Source organism: Pyrenophora tritici-repentis, chromosome 2 (assembly GCF_003171515.1).
Source record: "Pyrenophora tritici-repentis strain M4 chromosome 2, whole genome shotgun sequence".
Taxonomy (NCBI): domain Eukaryota; kingdom Fungi; phylum Ascomycota; class Dothideomycetes; order Pleosporales; family Pleosporaceae; genus Pyrenophora; species Pyrenophora tritici-repentis.
In genome coordinates, this window is record NC_089391.1 from 3,094,132 (window position 1) to 3,113,644 (window position 19,513).

Sequence of the window (19,513 nt, forward strand, 5' to 3'; positions counted from 1 at the left end):
TACAATTGACATATTGAGCACAGCGACTCGAAGCTGCGTCGATACGGTAATCAGCTGCATGCGATGTATGGAAGGCTCCGATGAGTAATGTGTGGCGAGCCCTTCCTACAGCCCTGTGAACCGATGTGCATCCAATTGCGTACTGGCGCACATCCTTCACTGTCGAGCCTCACCCTTGGCACCCTGATGCGCATCACCATGTAGAATACTTCCCGATGGTGTCGCATGTGCTCCGGCTTTGTGGTGTTACATGCAGCCCTGTCCTGATGTCTAAGCTGTGTCAGCTACTAACACAGCGCCGGTGATTTATGCTGCCAGTCTTCGCGTGGCGGGCGATCTGAGTTCCAGATTGACTCGAGCCTATGGTTTCGTACTCGGCGCTTACAACGTGTATGTATACAGGCTATTCTCAAGGAAGGTTGTGTCCCTCGAGGCCCCAGGGTTGCATAAAGAGCTTGACAGATGTGCGCAGTCGGTATAGTCTTCCCTTCTAATGCGCCTACCAAGTGGCATGTATCAACTGCGCTCGAAGGAGGATCTCAGTGGTCCAAACTCAAGTCGAGTCTAAGGGTGATTCTGGTATGCCTGTTAATGACGTAGGCTCATATGCGCTTCGAGTAGAACCTGAATTCATTGTCCCTGTCTCCAGGCTCACCCCCGAGGTCCTCCGCAACCCACTGCTCATGTCATAACCGTCCTCGATGCCCGTGGAAGCTGTAGGTATTGCATACTCGGGTCGCATGACTGCTTGCGCTGCGGTCGACTGCATTGCTAATATCGCATCGTCCGCTGTCTGTCGCTGTCAGCTGTGATGCCATCTTTGAGCTCTGTTGCAGCGGCCATGTCTCTTTATCAATGCGCCGACACCATATGGCATCCCTGAAAGCTGGGCATCGTTGCTGGTGCTCGTAGTATCCTTTGCGCATGTTGTAGGGGCAGGTAAAAGGCTTGCTGCAGACGCTAGTCATGTTGTCCGGGTGGGCTTTCTATCACCGTGTTGAGGTTTCGCAAACCACGCCACCAAGTGCCGGTGCCTTTACCATATCTTCGTGATGCCAAACTTGTTGAGGAGGCTCGCAAAGATCTTCTGCAGCACCTCAAGGTTGGTAAAATGCTCTGCAATCGTGGTGACATGTAGAGGGGTTGCCCCAGGGAGGCGCCTTTTGGTGCATGGACCGAGTTGGCGCCTTACTTGCTCTGGACATCCCACCTCAATGATTCTTAATATACGCGAGCTCGCCATTGAGCACGTGACAGCTACTCTCTCACCCCAACATAGAGAATGACTGAGAGTCTCACCGAAGACAACGACTCAACACCATGACGAGCCCCTCTTATCGCGATGAAAGCCAGCGCAAGGACTAGGAAGCTGCGCGCTCCCTTATAGACTCCCATACTGTTGGCCAGAGGAGTAATAGGTGGCGATGAAGAGCAACGGCACCCGGACAACATGCGCACCTCCCAGGCGGCTTCCTACAGCACGGTTAGCAACTTACCTGCATATATACTGCATGCTGGGACCCGGAAACCAACAAACACAAAGGCGCGACAAAGGCATGATAATGAGCTTCGGCCTTATATTTATAGCTACATGCTACATGCGATATGTAGCCTGGCGGCCTCGAAGATACCATGAGCCCTGCAGCTCAACGCCACAGGGGCTGGTCTTCCGCTCTGGGATCCCATACACCTACGTTTGGATTAATATCATGGCCAAGTAAAACTTTCAATGTCTCTTACCTTCATCTCCACCATCCGTTCACCACCCCGGCCCCACCCTGCCTTCCACGATCATCTTCCTACATACCCGGATACTGTCAATGTCAGTCAGTCAACAATACAATACATGGGAGTCAGGATACATACGCTGCTAGTCGGTGCTCCCGTGCGTCTCGGCCTGTACATCCTGGCAAGACAGGCGGTGGCAGCGGACCTTGTGCACATGGGGGTGCGCACTGCTCTCTATTCGAGCTTGATAGGGAAGTATGGAGGCAGATTCGGACTCCCAGCAGGACATGCGTTTGGCAGAACCAAACATCAACATGGACTACCTTGAAGCCTGTCACCATGACTGACGACAATGCCTATGCAACATCATTGCTGATATGCAATCCTCGGACACCATCATGCTATCGCGGACTCACGATTCCGAAGTAGACGTCAAATCCTCTGTGCCTCTTTGTCATCCACCGCTTGCGGTCGAGACAAATGCTGAGAGTGAGGCGATAGATCATTCGGACTCGTGCTTCTTTCTTCCCTTCCCGTCTCTTCATTGTGTACACCAGCTCACGACCTTCACAGGCTGGGCAGCACGTTCCCCTCTCATTTCAGGCGACCCTTAGCACCCTTACTGTCAAGCCTCACCGCACCATGCAAAAGTCAAGCAGCTGCGTGCTTCAGTCTAGGGAGCCTCGGGCCTATGCATCTGTTTGGGAGGCTCGTGTGGTGCTACGTGATGTTGGTGAGGGCTGCTGGATGGAGAGGGTTCTGTCTGTGGTAGGTAGGTCGTGTTGGGGGTGAGCTGATCAGGTAGGATGGTAATATTCTGTCATGACTCTTCTCGATTCTGTCTCTTGACAACCGATCCCGGGCATCTCGACACATCCCTAGCCATGGTCATGGCTTCTTCCTCGCATCTTCTCATGAATATCGTCGAACATCTCGACATCCCTAGGCAATGCCTTCTTCATCTCATCTCTTCATGAACACCATCGGACATCTCGACATCCATAAGTTAGTCGCAGTCGTGGCTTCTTCATCTAATCTCATTATAAGCACCTTCGGACATCTCGACATCCCTAGCCGCGGTCATGGCTCTTGCATCTTATCTCTGGCAGACCACGGTGTACATCTCGACACATCCTTAGTCGATCTTATCGCTTTTTCATTCCATCTCGACTGCGACCTTATGACCCATGCCTTCTCATTGCGACACCGGTTGTCCGTGCTAGGCGAAGATATCTGGATCGTGTCTTCGCACCTGTGATGCGCGGAAGCTGCCATCTTCAGAGCCATTGTCTTTACCGACGAGAGTCGATGTTTTCGCACGTGCTTGAGTAACACATGCTCAGTCGAGCAAGAGACAACGCGCGATGCTGGTGGGGCCAGGGGTGCCTGCTGTGTTGGGGTGCAGGTGCCGCCACAGCACCTTCCAAGCCTCCACTCGACCACCCACCTTGAGCTGTCAGCCACGCTACACAGCAGAGGCATCCCAAATCTATGCCTAGAGGCAGAAAGGTGTTGTTCGTGTTTGTGGTGCCGGACTGTCGCCTTTGCGCGCAAGTGACCCTAAACAGCATGAAATCCTGTTTACAGGCTTGAACAAGCGAGGCATCCTAAGGCGTGTCTGCAGCTGTGCAAGACGGGTCCATGGTCAGTCTGCTTGCTTTGTTCATGTGAGGCTTCGTTCCCTCTCTCGGTCTGCGTCTTCTTACCTTCTCGCTTCGAACTTCTCAAAAGCTTAGTCCATTTTTTCTTTTCTTTTCCCTTTTCTCCCTTATCCCAAATGCATGTTCTGTTTTCCTTTATTCCCAGGTACTCTCTCCTTCCTTTCTTGGTAGTTGTCGTTTTTCTTTTTTTCTTTTTCTCTGGGGTGTTCGTCTTTCCATTTTTTCTGTTCCTTTCTTTTTCTCTGTGAGCCTAATAGCCAAGCATGCAAGCATGCATAATGCATTTTCCCGTTGTTCCTCGTTTTTTCTGGCTTTTCCTTTTCATTGTGAGCCTTGGTGCGTGTTTTGCTGCTGTATAATTAACTTTTTTTTTCTCATTTTCCGATTTTCTCCCTGAGCCTGTGCCTGATAGTCAGGCTAAAACATAAATCCCGTATCTTCGTCTTTTTTTCTTGGTTTAACCTTTTCTTTGTAAGCCTTGCAGCATCCTATCTGCACGTTCTGTCATTTCTGTCTTTTTCCTTTTTTCTCCGTGAGCCTGTGCCCCTAACCAAGATCAGGGTATGATGGTGGTATCCTCGGGGTGATGCTCCGAGCTGGCCCTCATTACTGTCTAAACGTCCGATGAAGCTGCGTAGATGTGCTTGGCATCTTCTGGCCAATTGCCGCCACTTTCGCAAGAACAGAGCTTGTGTCTTAGGGAAGGCAGGACTTGTGAGGGCATGCAGCCTGCGATCCTGTCGATGAGGTACGGTCGGTCGTGCGATATCGGTCGGGTTCGATGTCCTGGCTTCTTGTCAGTCCAAGTCGCTTTACGTGGTACACAAGCTACCTACCTGCATGCTTGATGCCAACACAGCCAATCCTCGGAGCAGCCTCAGAAGGCCATGATACGTTCAGCATGGCTGGAGAAGACTGCTGTACTGCTGCTAGATCTTCTGGTGTCTCTAATATGAGGCCACCAAGCCAAGACGTTGCAGACCGAAACAATGCTGCCTGCGCACTACACTGTGCCTAGTATCACCTCTGCCAGAACAAAAGACGTGCTATCGAACGCCTGTTTCCGTCTTTCATTAAGCTTGACATGCTATCTGGAACTTGGTCTTCTCGGCATTGCCGCAGGCAGTAGGAGATTGATAGGATCTGGCGCCATTGGAGTTCGGTGACGAGAGCAAAGACGCTGCTTGAGGGGTGACCAACTGCAAGCTTTGCACCAGAAGGAGACAGTTGTGAATGTTCCCCGCCTTCGTTTCGGACGTCCTGTTTGCTGACTGTGTTGGTCAATGGATGTCCACATGTACGCCACCAGTAGCAAACGGGAATGGCGTGTCTAAAGGTGTTACGTGGCGAGTAGGAGGTCTCGGAGGTATATGACGCGCGCGCGGTTATAGTGTCTCAGCCGTTCCTTTACGTGACTGCGCTGGTAGTCATGGCTGCTATCCACAGCCAGCGTTGCCGCCGGTTATCGAAGAAATGACATGAGCCTCAGGCCATGCGAAGTGTCTCCATACACCCTGCTACACCTCCTTGGCCGCCATGTATACTGTCGTTTTGGCCGTGGTAGGTGATGATGTCATAGAGATCCTGCAGACATGGTGGGGTTGTAGGTGTACAGGCTTGCGTTCCGGACGCTTCGTGGGTAAGGAGGGGATTAGAACTATCTTCTCTCATGCTAAACAGACAGATGTCAGCCTAGGTTCCCCTTCAAGGATGCTTTATAGGCATCTGTTCTTAAAGGACATTGAGGCTAAATTGCCTGCCGATGCGCTGCTAGTCAGCACTTCTGTCAAGCCGACTCTTTTTAATCGACAGGAGCAGCTCATCGTGTGCGCAAGGGGAATATAACTTACAGAAAGAATGTTGCAAAGAAAGATGCAACTTTGCTAGAACGGCTTTGCCGCTACAGATATTACTGCAGTTACCAGAGAGCTCGCTGTAGTGTGCGTCTTTAAGCGCTGCGATCTGCACGCCGACGATGCTTACTACAAGAAATTGCCTGAGACTTTGACAACACCTAGATAGCACTGATACACGCAAAGTGATGTTTCTCCTGGTGTTGCTTGCCGTCGCCACGTTCGTCGAGGAGGATATTTCGTCATGCGCTTTCACTAGCGTCGGCCTCTGCGCAAGCAATCTTGACGCCACCAACGCCTATTCTGCCTATTGAAGGAGTGCTCCAGACACTTAGATTGGAGGAATCCGGAGTAAGCGATGGGTTTCTTCTGTTTTGAGTACCAACGTCGGCTCAAAAGAAGCTGAAGACTTACAGTTCAAGGTCCAAGGTCAGCCTTAATCTGCGACGACTTCTGCACCGCCTGTCTCGATGCAAGGAAAGCCAACCTGAATATCTGAGGAATGCTTTGAGTAATCGATCCGAAGCTATATCCAGTTGGGGGGGGTGTCGGTCAGCGTTGGGTGACGGCCAAAGTGCAAAAACAAGCCTGACGTAGCGTTGAAGCTGCAGCACTGCCATCTTGATCTTGATGCCAGTAAGCTAGGTCTAACCATTGTATAAGTGTCCTGAGCACGTTTACTTAGGCTGAATTGAGCTGGGAATGATGTTGTTCGACATGAGGCAGTGGTGAAGGTGTAAATGTAGCCGGAGGATAGTGTTGAAGCTGTAACACTTCCGCCTTGATCTGCAGCGGCACCTAGCTGCCAATATCGACGCCGTCATGCCCTGACTATCGCAAAGATATGAAGATTAGTATCCTTCGAGTTATAATAATGTAGGACTGATTTCCTTCAGCACTGGGTAGTAACGAAGGCGTAAGTGAAGGTAGAGACTGCGAAGGTAGGGACTGACTTGAAACTACAATATCTCCTCCGCCTTGACTGCGGTAGTCTCCGTATTTTCAAGCTTGATGCTGATAAGCCCTACCTATTCCAGAATTTTTTGCGTAGTTCTCTTGAGTTGCAATAGTCTGAAGAGTAATGTTTCTCGTCTTAGGGTGGTAGCAGGGAGGTAAGTAAAGCTAGAGTTGAAGCTCTAAAACCCCGCCTTGACCTATGCCGGCCTCTGCAGCGATCGCTTCCAAGTCCGAATGAAGCTCTTCTGCTAATTTAAGTCGTTCTCAGAGTAACCTCTGGCTTTATCAATTAAAGACAGCGTGGAGTTGTATGTGTTGTTCGAGATGCTGATCGGGTGAAGGCGGAGTCGCAGAGGATACTCAAGATAGCGAGTTTAAAGCACCTTTACCTGTGCCACACCATGCGCATGCTTAGGACAGAAATTCTCAAAAATCTTTGTCCGCCATCTGAAGTCAGCATACCATGAGGATGCTTAAAGACAGCGAGTTTAGTGATGCCTTCTCTGACCTTGTACCAGAGATAGTCGTCCACCTTTATTGCCATTTGTTGTATACCCAAGCCGAACCCCTATGCAATCCACAACCTGGCTCCCTCTACCCAGATATCTCTAAGCCTGGTCCCTTTCTTCTAGTCGTTGTCTGCCGCAGGCTCGGGTTTCGTGTAGGAATGAGGACGGTAACGTTACGTGATCACTGGACTGGGCCCGCCGATGCGCCACAGTTGAGTTCGTGCTGAGGGGGATAGGTTCAATCTGTAATCCTCAGATTCCAGTCGACAATCCTAAAGGTTTAATTGTTAGCCCAGTGCCTTTGAATGCTTTAAATCGTTGACATACCTTCTGTAAACCAAGCCATGACGGCGCTCGTGTAGACAATAGCCCTGAGCAGTTCTCAAAACACAAGGCGTATTCCTTGATATCTTTCGCTACTGAAAGTGCGAGTAGGGCTCTATGATCCATTGGCGCAGATGCAAATGTATACTTTATCGCAGAAAAAGGTCTGCCGTCCACTGGAGCCATGTGGACAAGCTTTCGGAAGATCTTTCCGGTGCTCTTCGATTACTGACGTACCTTCCTGTTGTAAGGCAGCTAGCCTGGATATTCATTTGGCCGCCTATCTTTTTTTGATGGGGCCTGGTTTGCAAAGGGCCTTGTGCTTGTGTTTGCGCTTTTCATTGCCGTCGCAACGCCAGATCCACTGCGTAAGTGATAATTCTATCGGCCCCTCCAGCACGTCTCTGAATATGTTGCAAGATGCTGAGAGAGCTTCACCTCTAGTGTCGCATGGAGTGAGCTACTATGTAGCATGGCGCGCTGATGTCGTAGCGACTTGGCTCGTACCAAGGTGCTGTGGTGTAGTCAGAGACCATTTTGTATAGCCGTGGCAAGGTTCTAAAGGCGGACAAGGTTGCGGGCAACCGTAGGGGAGGGTTGTTTCCGCTATGATGTCGGGGGTTTGCAGCGGTGTTCATGGTTGGCGTCATGGAGAGGAGCTGGCGAAAGTATCACCTTCACAAGAAGCTCCCGAGCATCAGTGAGCCCCGCGAATGATTTCGCCCACAAAATGAGCCAATAAATCAGAACTAAGAAGTTAATTAGGCAGCGTAGCTTGAATGCGACTTGGTGTAAGTACCTAGGTAGTCCGATACAATGCAGAGAAAAGCTGCCTATCGTTCTAAACAAGGCTGCAGGCGATTTTTAAAGCTGCACCGCGCTGTATGCAAAGTTGGCAAGTTCTTGAGGCTGCCTACTGCACTATCATACTATACAGCGGACTAGGAGCATCAAAGCACTAGCAAACACAAAGCCATTTTTGCTTGTTCATGCATATAGAAGGTAGGTAGAAGGAGGAAATGCGCGAGGTCTACAACAATACATGCAGCCTATGTGCTCAACTTAGATATTGACACTCTCCGTTGAACTCTGCGTGCAGTTCTGCACCATAAGTCCCCATGGAGACACACAGAGCTTCACAAGAGAGTGTATACATTTTTTATGGTACTGCACTAACATGCAGAGATATTATAGATAATTAGAAATAGATAATCCTTAGGATGCATCGCAATAATAGGGCATCTCTAAGGATGTTCTAATTCTTTTATAAGCATGCGGATAGCGATAAACAAATTTAAGTGGCTTGGAAGAGCTGTAGCTAGTCGTAGAAGAAGCTGGTATTCTTGTGGCAGGTGTAGAGATGCGCTATTAAGGGCCCGTACGTAGGAGATTCTAAAGGTGCGTAAGAAAATGCAGGCATGCATAGCGAAGTCAATTAGTTAAGAGTGTATGTAAGGTTCTGTAAGATGGTAAACGGCTGTAAGACGTGACGACACGTACAAAGGAGGTACAAATATGCATCCCCAAGTGGCCAGAACTTTGAAAAAGTGCCGAATTTTCTAGGAAAGGTTTTAAGACACAGGACTCTGCGGAACAGCATGGAGGTATACAAGCACAAGTGATTCCCTAGGACAGTGAGGAGGAAGGCGGTAATCCAAGGCAACACTGCTTTGCAAAAATGCTCGTTCTGTAAGGTGGAGACTTAGAAGCCGCCTCGCTGTTTCCAAGCTCGGACAACTTCACCTCCCCTTGGGCGTAGCGTACCGGAAAAACGGGGCACGCCCTCAACCTTAGAACCCAGAAAGCTATCACCAAACGATAATTTGCTGTATATATAGTTTACAGTTAGGCCTCATTTCGTCTCCGCTAACTTCTCACAGATTTACTCGTATACGAACCGAATCGAATCGAACCTCAGCCGCTTGCCCAAGCTTCCGGACAACCCAGACCTCGCTAACAAAAGACAGAGACGGTCGGTTCGAAACACCGATCAGCCCCTGGAGCTGGCCGCTGGCAGCGTTTTTTTGTTTCTTTTTTTGAATTCTCTTATTCGTATTCGTGGTAACCTGAGGTAAGATGTTTTGGTTGGTTTTAGTGCTGTGTTCAAGACTTAAGGCGAGACACACGTCGCATGCCTTTTTGCTTATGAGATTAAGAGATTCTCTTAGGATTTTACAAAGTACGGCAATATGCACAAAGAATTGCGCATCTTCTCGCTAGTAAGCGGCATGCATAGAATTACTGGCCTATTTCATATTACAGGATAAACGCGGATTGCGCACAGAAACAAGATATTAACATCCTATCAACCTTGTTATTGTTTGATAGGCGCATTCACTTGATACCACAACTAAGCAAATATAAATACGTGACGCTTTTTTAGAAGAAGACGTCTATGCGACCTTGAAGTAGTAGATTAGTTGTTTAACTCTATTAATGTATAGTTCTTACGTCTTGTTTACTCTTCTTGCTGCCGTAATAGCAGAAACCAGACTATATACCTCGGAGATCTTATAGGAAAGCGTAGACGCAATTTCCTACCAAAAGACCTCAAACCTCCTGCGCCAGAGCAACTAGTAACAAGGCATCTACGATCTAATTGTGTATACTATTTTGCGATGAATTTATTAGTAGTACTGACTCAGAACATTACTACTTTTAGTTGAAGATAGTGGGTAGAATTCTTATATTTATAAACAGGAGCCTAAGATACTTTATGGTACTACTCCCCTGATTTACAAAATCACTGTCTTACCCCAGCTAACAGACTCCTTCCCGTGCTTCGGCTTCTTCGCCAGGAATTCTCAACAACCTTTAGCCTCGCGCCTTATGTGATATGCCATCACCATCGCCTGGTAACCTTTGTAATCGAAGTATTGGAAGAGCTGGTTACGACTCTAAGCGTAAGGGCGACAGAGATCCGCAAGAAATGAAGCGCTTGATGTATCGTTGTAGAGGATCACAAGATTGTATAGTCCACGCCTTAGAGAATCCCGGTGAACGGATGCGATGTATGAACCCAAGCTTTGAATTTTGAACAAGTGTCTCACGGTCTATGAGTCTGCATCTAACAGATAGATGCGGCCAAACGCGCCAAAATGCCCTTTATCTACTCTAGCTGCCCCATGGACGCGGTATATTTGTCTAACGATGTGATTATCGATTCGGTACGCGTCTTCGGGAATGGGTAGGGCTCACTTGTGAGTGATGCGACGGATGCAGCAGGCGATGCCAGTAGTCTGCTCTCGTGAGAGTATTCGAATCTGCTTTCGAGATCTGTCCCTGTGAGGAGCCCGTTAGTTCAAAGATGCAAAAGATGTGCATTCGATCGATGGGAGACACTTCCAGCATGCAAATAGTATAAGGAGATTACCTGAACACGATAGGCCTTGCCATTTCGTGGGCGCCGCAATGGGGTGAGAACTGTGTAGGTTGTGCAGAGATGCGATTGTGTGACGTGCGCGAGAAGTTCTGAATGAACAGCCAGTTCTGAGAACGGCTCGCGGTTGTAGGTAATATCAAGGACGTTTTGTTATCGCGATATTTGGAGCCAAGCGACTTCGAAGCTCTTGGTCTTGTGCGTGCTGTGTTTAGTGCAGCGTCGGAGGATGTTGTGGTTGAGCTTAACCTTGAGAGGAGCAGGAGGAAAACCTTGTGGATGATAGATTGCGGTGAGTAACGGAGAGCTTGCGCAAATAAGACTGCAAGCAGGCTCAACATGCCATGAATTGGGCCACTGCATATATGTTATCACAGGAACCAAGCAGGGCCAAAAAGAGAGATTTTCTGGGAATTCAAGGCAGGGCTTCGTTAGGGCACGCGTCATGCTCTTTCACTGTTGTTACGCTGTCTTGGCATTGAAACGTACCTTAAGAAAATGCCAAAAAAAAACGCTGCCAGCGGCCAGCTCCGGGGGCTGACCGGTGTTTCGAACCGACCGTTGCTGTCTGTTGTTAGCAAGTTCTTAATGTTAAGCGCCAACTATCTACACTATCTACACTATCTACCGCATGAAACATGTAGGCAGAGTTTATCCCAAACCTACGAAAGAAAAAAAATCGCAAGCCTATATATAGTTGAATAATAGTTGAGTTGAATAAGTGGTGATAGGGCTCCAGGTGAGCTTAGGCGAACGAGAGAACTGGTCACTGTGCGCATTGAAGTAGACTAGCGGTATCCGCAAGCTCCCCCACCATTCAGGATACTTATCTATGCTTTTGGTGACGCTGAAATTATCTTTGCACCCGCATCTGCCGCTTGGTGCTTCAGTTCCTGGATGTGCTCATGGAACTAAGGTACACTACCTTGCGCCATGCACAAGGGCTTGCAGTAGAAGAAGATACGTTCTCTACCTTTGAACTATCTACTAACGATTCAAGGTTTGACTTTCTAGCACTGCCTGCATTCCAATAGTTGTTGAGAATGGCGCGTCTAACCTAAGCAATGTTGATTTTCTCCGGCTATACTCCTCTAGCCAGCACATCCGTAATACAATTATCTATGAGTGGTTTAAATTAACAGCACCCTATTTTCTCTGCACTATGCGCAATGGAAATATTGATAATAGCCAAGACTAAGAAGTGTACTGTCCGCCTCTCTTTTAATCAGATGCCAATAGCTAGGACGATTCTGTTAAGGTTATGAACTTTTACAAGACACACTTAAGAGTGTCTAGACTAGCAACATACGTAGTTTCAAGCATTGGTCTTACAACCCATGGGTTTTGGGAGCTACTTCTAAGTAAGAGTAAAAATATACCCTTAGATAGATGTTAGAAGTCATGTCGCTAAGAACTGCATTACTGTGGACGGCAGCTCGGTGGCTCGACTAACAACAATAATTACTACCAACCCATCACAACCTCCTTGCCGAACTCCATGTATGTGCTGGGCAAAATTACAGCACAGGCACAAACCCGCGAGTGCAGGGTGACCTAATTATACCCTTTGCATATCAGCGTTGTGATCACGACCCATAAACCTGCGCGGGTTCACTCCTTGTATGATCTGCTCTTCAGCATCGTATTGAGTAGACTCGCTACTTAATCCCCTGCATCCTGCCTAGAAAACTCTGTAAAAGGTATCATAGATAGCTTGACGGCAGTCCTGTATTGCCTTATTATAGAATGCGATTTCCATGCTTATGGCCAGTCCTTGTCGTCGGCAAGGCCCTAGCAACCCGTTTCTTGCATCACTTCCACCGGTGTTGTGCCATGGCTGTAATCCAGAGACAGACCTCGTATAGCTACTTGCTATGCTCCTTGTGTACTGTGTGAGGGGCTTGGACAATGATGATTTCAATTGACTATCCCGTTAGACGAGTATAGCAAACTTGAAGAGAAAACGTCTAGATACAGAATGTTGAGGAACATTTATACCTTGTAAAAAGAAGCCGTATCATACCAAGAAACATCTCGAAGCTTGCCGTGAAGCTTGTGGAAGCTTCGGTGGCCTGAGCTCACATCGGTCCGAGGTGTCAAGGCTGAGGGCATCGCCGAACGCCGACATACAGGCATAGCCTGTGACATACTGTACCTATAGGTATGGACTTCGACGTATCAATCGTTCGCGGGAGGCAGGAATTTCACCATTTCATTCCATGTGTTTCGATGCTACAGCGCGCGTAGCTGTATCAAGTGCACAGTAGGATAATAGGATTACTGCTGTTGTAGAGGCTTGTTTTATATAGAGGAGGAGGGTTGTGGGTGTACGCAGAGGGACGTGTCCTTGTTCGCAGGAAGGCATCGCGCCTATGTCGACTGTGTTGGATGCGCCAAGTTGACAAGACTAATCTAAAGACCTTAAGATTATAAGTGATCTCAGCTAGTGCGGTTTAATTGCTGATTCGATACTTATCTGCAGGATTGCGATACTCTCTGTTTTCCTTCAAGCTCGATAGATACGTGTTATCATCCTGAGGGTCGCGCCTCTTGTAGTGCGCCTATGCTGGCTGACTCCAAGCCGTGACAAAGCTAGGCTGTTTGATCCATTTCCCGTGGCGTAGTATACTGCACTGACTTAAGTAAGACTGCCATAAAGCTAGGGGGGATCTACACCGATCGCTATGGTATTGCATAGCATGCAAGGTCCTTAAGTTGTTAACAGAGATTTTATGAACTTCTTCTTCTGTGGGGGAGTGTAAGGCGTCTTTCTACTTTGGCGTAGGCATGCAGGTGAACAAGGCGACTGCGCGCATATCTTGCAATATTGGAAGACTAACAGGATGCTTCTTCCTAGGTCTCCTTCGAATATCTTGTGGTCTTATTGCGATAATTTCGGGCGTGAGATGTTCGGCATCTTACGGTAGTGTCGGCGCAGTGACAGGTGTGACAGGTAGTGGCAAGCAGTGGCAGATAGTAATATGTAGGGTACGTCTAATCGACTTTCACATTGTACTTAGTTAGCAAAGACTTCTCAATAGTTTTCTACAACTTCCGCATAATGTCCTTTTAGTACCACAGACTCATCTAGGCCATTCTAAGATCCTGTCCACTTTTTATCGTGACGGCGCATGTGTTCAATTATGGTGCTCGAAGAATAGCCGGCGGTCTAAGTAACTCGTGCCAGCTCAGTAATCTCTTAACTAATTTCGTGTTTGGATTCTCGCGTTAATGGTGAAGGTGGATCGATAAGCGTATCGCAAATGACCAGGCAGCGGGCCCGTTTGAACAACAGGTGCGCACGCGCTCCCGCTAGCTACAAAACACCCTTAGCACGCGCAACCCACTATAAGTTTCCATAACCATCCAAGTACTCAGCTTATCCAAATCTTCTTGCCCTGAACAATGACTGTTATGAGCGCCACTCTCCCCCAACGTCCACTTAGCCTGCGCGAAGTCCTCCTTGTGCACTTTCTGGTCTTCCAAGAAGCTGTGTTGGCGCTGCCGATTTACGAATTTGATTTCACCGGTCCCTTGTCAGGATATTCGCCCTACCCCGTCTACGAATATCAATTGCGCCCTAATCAAGATCGGGTTCCTGTTGATATACGGCAATTCCACAACGACGAAGTCTACCGAGCGATCGTCATGCGGCTCAACTGTGATAATTTCTGCGTACGTATGGAGCGCTTTGTACAGAGCAACATTCAGAGTAAGAAGTCCGGGTTTATCTATAGTATAGTTACTAATAGCCTACAGGATTGCTCAGTACTACAATCTCAGTTAGCCGCATCGTCTTCATGGCAAACTCTCGCTTTCGCACAACATCCCTGGCTGGATTACGGCAAGAAGAAATGCATTCATGCCTGCTGGTTACTGAAGACAACCGAGAGATGATATTGGATGGCACTATTGACCAATACGGCCTAAACTGGAGGACGAGTTGGCTCCTGACGAGGGAGGAAGCTATGGACAGTCACATGGGTTACATAGTTCCTAGGAGTGATAAGGAATGGGAGGAGATCCGCGAATCACTTTTGACATCAGGTCTTGACTATGGATACTGGGCAGAAGGAGGGGTTATAGATCGCCGTGTCAAGGACTTGTTTAGGGGACTAGACTGGGAGTCTCTGCGTGGGCTTTCCGAGACAGAGGTTGAGTTTTCTATTCGCGACATTGCTCGTAGAAGGTTCTTTAGTGCTTTTGAGGAGGCTAAGTTCAAAGCTCAACTGTAGAGACAGTAGTTGAAGACAAGAGACGGACGGAAGAATATATAGTATGATACAAGATGCTTCTTCCAAGAGTAATAGTATCTAGGTCTAGGTTATTTACAGTTGAATGTCATGATGAAGTTGGTCCTAAAATGACATAGATAGCTATTAGACTTGGAAGATTATTTGAAATACGAAAGTGAAGAGAGTCCTAGCAGTACTTAGCTTAGCGGGTAGGTATGTCTAGAAATCGTCAGTCAAGTTGCCTTCAGGATAGCAAGGATAGACTAGCGCCAAATTACTCCGTAAATCCTTAGTCCCCCTCCGCACCTTGACCATCCCTAGGACACTAAACACATGAGCAGAAGACGTCCCCCTGCTCGCGCAATTACAATGTCGAATAATACTACCGCCTTAACGCCTTTGTCTTTGGAGGAAGTGCTACACATTTACCTTCTCTGTTTCGAAACAGCCGCCGATACCATCCCTGAAGAACCTGTGGCATACACGGTGCCATACCGCCACCTTAGCGTCCCAGTCCCAATCTGGCAACTCTGGACGCGCAAGGTCGTGAAGGATAAAGGTCCGCCCAAAAACTGCAAGCGCATCCCTAAACTGCCTGTGAGGCTGCAAGAAGCACTCGCACGCAAAGATCTTTGCGGTTACTTTTGCTGGTTGCTTGAGCGAGAAGTCAACGAGAAGATTGCAGAGCGCTTTGGTGGCTCTGCGTTGTGGGTGTTATTCAAGCCGAAGATCAATTTTCTCCTGGCTTTTCGCGACTGCCGGAACCAGCCTAATATCCCTTTGCACTCCGTGCTGCTCATCGAAACACCAGGCAAGGAAACGATGATAATGGATGGAACATTGAGGCAGTACCTATGGGCGCCCTCAACTTGGCTGCAGACAATGGGGGAATGGGAGGATAGGCGGGTCGACAAGAGCAATGGGGGCCGGGGCTTTCAACGTAACCCATCCTACTGCAAAAAGGATGTGGAACAATCTGCGCGTAAAAACGACAAGGGATACTGGAAAGTTGTCCGTGAGAGAATGACCAAACTGCTGAAGGACATGAACTGGGACGAACTGGAGAGCTTGGAGACTGGAAAGCGCATTGAGCTTGTAAGGGAGATGGCACGGGAAAAGTTTGCGGGTGTATGGGAGGATGCCTGTGATCCTCATCAAAGGCACAGCAATGAACATAGATAGATGTTCGAGGTTACTTAAGAGAGACATCCCGCCAATTGCTATAGATGCAGTGGCATCAAACATAAACACGAGCTCTATCATCATGCTGTTGGTGCCCACTTGCTCTTTGTCCTTATTCTCGCGCCATAGATGTAGAAAAGAACTGGGACTGGAAGGAAGGCAATGCAGATAAACGCCAGAAGACTCGAGGCCCACGGCACGCCAAGTTTATGGTACATGGCATGAGTAAACAAGGGGAAGAAGGCTCCGGCAAACGACCGAATGAAAGTATTGACTGCAATCGCACTGTTTGAGTAGAACCCATAACAGTCGATAAGATAGCTCATGCCCTGCCAGAACGGAACCATGCAGCCAAAGCCAAGAAGGGCAACCGAGAGAACTTGTGGCACCCAGGTGATGTTTGGATTGCTCGTCCATGCAAACCAAAAGAGGCCGACAGGCAATGCGATGGCGCCTATTATCATGGGTGGGAGACGCTCCTCAGGGATGACCTTGCCGTGCTTATGGTAGGCGCGTGTGAAGTTTGTCGCAGAGCTGTATGCGATACAGGCGGCTCCTAAGATAATTCCGACAATAAAGGCTCCAAAGGGAAGCTGAGAAACGCCGAGAGACCAGCCGCGCTGTTCGTAGAAGGAGACTGGAAACTTCGGGCCATTAGTCATGTAATGCATAACATATCAGAAACGAAGTAATATACTTACGGCTTCGAATAGCAAGTAGACAATACCGTATAGAAAACTCATGTATGCTGTAAAGAGCGCTAGAATTGGCTCTTGTAGAAACATGATAAACGGTCTCAACAGATAGACGTTTACCACTTTGTCAAGTGTCAACTTATTCTCATCAGCTGCAGCGTGGTATGCGCTGTTTCCTGTGTCCTTGCGCAGCTTCGCAGCCCTCAACTGCAGTATCCTGGCTGCGGACGTCTCTGGGATAATAAAGAAGCCAATGATACCGAATAGACCAGCCATGATCAGTGTAATCCAGGATGTCCACCTCCAACCAAGATGGGATTGAGTAATGAACCCGCCAGCAATGGGTCCAGCTACCGGTCCAGCAAAGCCACCAGCAGCGAAGATACAGATGGCGTAGGATCGAGGGATAGGATCCCATAAGTCGGCAAGGGCTCCGCCAACGACGGCGAGGGGCGCAGAAGCGAAGAAGCCACCCAGAAAGCGGCCGATGCAGACGGTGGTGATGCTTTGTGCGAGCGCGACAGGTATTTGGAAGATGGCGAAGAGTGCGAAGCCGAACATCAGTGGTGGCTTACGACCTAGGACTTCTGACATGGGTCCAAAAGCAATTGGTCCAAATACAAAACCCTAGGAAGTTGCATGTTAGCTACGTGGCTGGTCAGCGCCTGAGTGCAACTTACCAATACGAACAATGCTACACCAAGCGTAGCTGTGACCAGCTCGACATTGAACTTTTCCTGCACTACGCCAATGTTTACGCTGAAGATGGAGCTAGCAAACGTGACTGTGAAGACCATGAGGCCCATCGAGACTGTAATTGCCCACCGTCGCTCGGTCGTCCAGCTTTTAGGGTTGTCAGGGTCGTCCAGGCCTTTGAACTCCACGAAGAAGTCGTTCTGCGGTGCTACGATAGGCGCATGGTTGCTCGCTTTCTCAAGGTCTGGCTGAACGTCGCTACAGTCGAGTCCATCTTCCTGGCTCTTTCTCGTGATCTCGTCTCCTAGCGATGCCGTCGATGCCGCCATGGATTGTGAGAGACGTTCTGCCATCGTGCCGGAAGTAACGTGTATGTGTTTGGTGTCAGTTTTTAGCCACAACTAGGGAACCCAGGCTATTTGTACGTATCTCAAAGACGGGCCCGTGGATGTGTCATTATTCCCGGACTTTGCATGGACTTAATTCGATCTCCTGCAGCCGCCGCCCCTTGACCCACTCTCTCCGCCGGACCATCTCCGCGAAGAGCGGCTTGGCGTTTTACGCACTGTTGGATGCTGTCGCGCCATGACAGGCTTGATCCTGAAACAAACCTGATAAAACGAGGCTGCGGATTCATAGATCGGGAAGCAGGAATACGACGTCATCGTGGCGGTTCCGGCAATCGATAAGCGCAGCTGACAAAGACGGCTGATTTCCCGGTTGACCCACAAACCTTCATCCAACCTCAGGTCAGCCAACTCCTTCGACGCAATAAGCATAGAAGCGATAGCGAGACATTTCAATGTTTGTAGTGTGAAAACTAGACCTGAACATTATGTTACTGTACATCATAGCTAGCGAAGCCCGCTGCAGGCCTCTGCTGCCGCGTCCTCACCTAGCCCTCCCAGAGTTCCGAGACCTTTTCAAAAACCTGAAGCATCTCTACGAAAGCTCGCATTGTAGGGAGACACACCAAGTAGATGTGATCCCTCATGCCCTCTCTGATCCTCACTTTGGTGCTCTTATCACCAGCACCCTTTCTGCTTCCTGCACATCCCTGTCGTCTTCTCGGCCATCTTCTTGGTCACCTTCTTCCTCAACCACGTCCTCCATTACGGCGTCAACTGCCTCCATGTCTTCATCTACTTTCCCATTGCTGGAAGGTTCAGACACCATAAGCTCCGTGTCCTCGTCCTGATGCATAAAGTGAAGATAGTGCCAAAGGAAGGAGTAGCTACCCCAGACACACTTCATGCCGGCGAGGTCCGTAGTCCTTGCTCTGTACACCTGTAGGAGCTTCTCCACGTGCATGTCGTCCAACCAGCCCTCCTCATACAAGATACCGCTCTCTCGCAGGATAGCCTTGATTCTGAGAGGTCCCCACAGTACTATCATCAAGATAAGTACAAAACTATCCTTCGATAACACGTGGGGGGAGCTAAGTATGAACTGCTTGTACAGAGTCTTGAAATCTCTCCAAAGGTCTACATTTTGTCCCGCGTCGAAGAAATGTTCAGCTCGGAGCCTGGCGATCTTCCAGCAGAGCCGCGACGGTGGCGAAATTATGTTAAGTCCAGTAGTCGGGATTTGTCGGCCGAAGACACCAAAGGAAGGCCCCTTGGTCTGTCGGCTGGAGCTTCCAAAGACTGATCCGCTGTTGAATCCAAGTAATGAGCGGTAGGAGAGCAGGATTTGATTAGCGGATCTGTCAGCTTCGCCTTGGTTTTCGATCATATCAAAGCGTAGGAATTGTAGGAGATCCCCTGCTTTGGGCAAACTATCTCCTAAGCCGCGAGCTTTGGAAAACTTCACGGCCTCTTCTTTTGACACTTTGTCGGCGTAGTCGTAGTCGTTTTCTCCGATTTCGGGAACCCAGTCGGCTTCCAGGTCGATCTTGAGGTGGCAGAGAATGCGATGGAGCATGTCGTGGGCACGCGCTTTCAAAGCTTCCGAAGCTGCCAAAGACTCCATGGTGTGTGATCTTGTCTGCAAGCGATGGAAGTGGTAGTATTGTGATGTTGTGTGGTTGTGTGATCGAATGGTTGTGAGTGCACTCGGGGAGGCGTCGCCGAGATTAGCAAAGAGAGATGGCAGGACAATAGCACGCTAGCAGAACGGGGCACAAATCCAGGCTCCCGCCATTTCACATGTTATCAAAGCGACAACTTTACAACAGGGCACATATAGCTATGATTTAGAGCACCAAGATGCATAGAAATCTTGAGCCATTGGGTAGCTAGTTTTGTACATATCACTTCGATATAATATGGCACAATGTAGCTCAAATTGTCAGA

The 19,513-nt window shown here is 48.8% G+C and overlaps 5 protein-coding genes across 5 annotated transcripts; 2 read left to right on the plus strand and 3 right to left on the minus strand.

Moving 5' to 3' along the window:
• Positions 1-4,002: 4,002 nt before the first annotated feature.
• On the minus strand, positions 4,003-4,292 carry PtrM4_066370 (uncharacterized protein; the record flags this gene model as incomplete). Its single annotated transcript, XM_001933340.1, has 2 exons — positions 4,003-4,175; positions 4,226-4,292. 2 exons carry the CDS (start codon positions 4,290-4,292, stop codon positions 4,003-4,005), a joined length of 240 nt encoding a protein of 79 aa, XP_001933375.1.
• Positions 4,293-13,816: 9,524 nt separating this feature from the next.
• PtrM4_066380 (uncharacterized protein) lies at positions 13,817-14,646 on the plus strand (the record flags this gene model as incomplete). Its single annotated transcript, XM_001933343.1, has 2 exons — positions 13,817-14,123; positions 14,171-14,646. The coding sequence occupies 2 exons, from the start codon at positions 13,817-13,819 to the stop codon at positions 14,644-14,646; spliced, it is 783 nt and encodes a 260-aa protein (XP_001933378.1).
• Positions 14,647-15,015: 369 nt separating this feature from the next.
• Positions 15,016-15,828, plus strand: PtrM4_066390 (Atrophin-1 domain containing protein; the record flags this gene model as incomplete). The annotated part of the gene is made up of 1 exon (XM_001933344.1): positions 15,016-15,828. The coding sequence occupies one exon, from the start codon at positions 15,016-15,018 to the stop codon at positions 15,826-15,828; it is 813 nt and encodes a 270-aa protein (XP_001933379.1).
• Positions 15,829-15,908: 80 nt separating this feature from the next.
• Positions 15,909-17,572, minus strand: PtrM4_066400 (ProP, Permease major facilitator superfamily; the record flags this gene model as incomplete). Its single annotated transcript, XM_001933345.1, has 3 exons — positions 15,909-16,472; positions 16,530-17,150; positions 17,204-17,572. The coding sequence occupies 3 exons, from the start codon at positions 17,570-17,572 to the stop codon at positions 15,909-15,911; spliced, it is 1,554 nt and encodes a 517-aa protein (XP_001933380.1).
• Positions 17,573-18,227: 655 nt separating this feature from the next.
• Positions 18,228-19,190, minus strand: PtrM4_066410 (uncharacterized protein; the record flags this gene model as incomplete). The annotated part of the gene is made up of 1 exon (XM_001933346.2): positions 18,228-19,190. One exon carries the CDS (start codon positions 19,188-19,190, stop codon positions 18,228-18,230), a length of 963 nt encoding a protein of 320 aa, XP_001933381.2.
• Between the last annotated feature and the right edge of the window lie 323 nt (positions 19,191-19,513).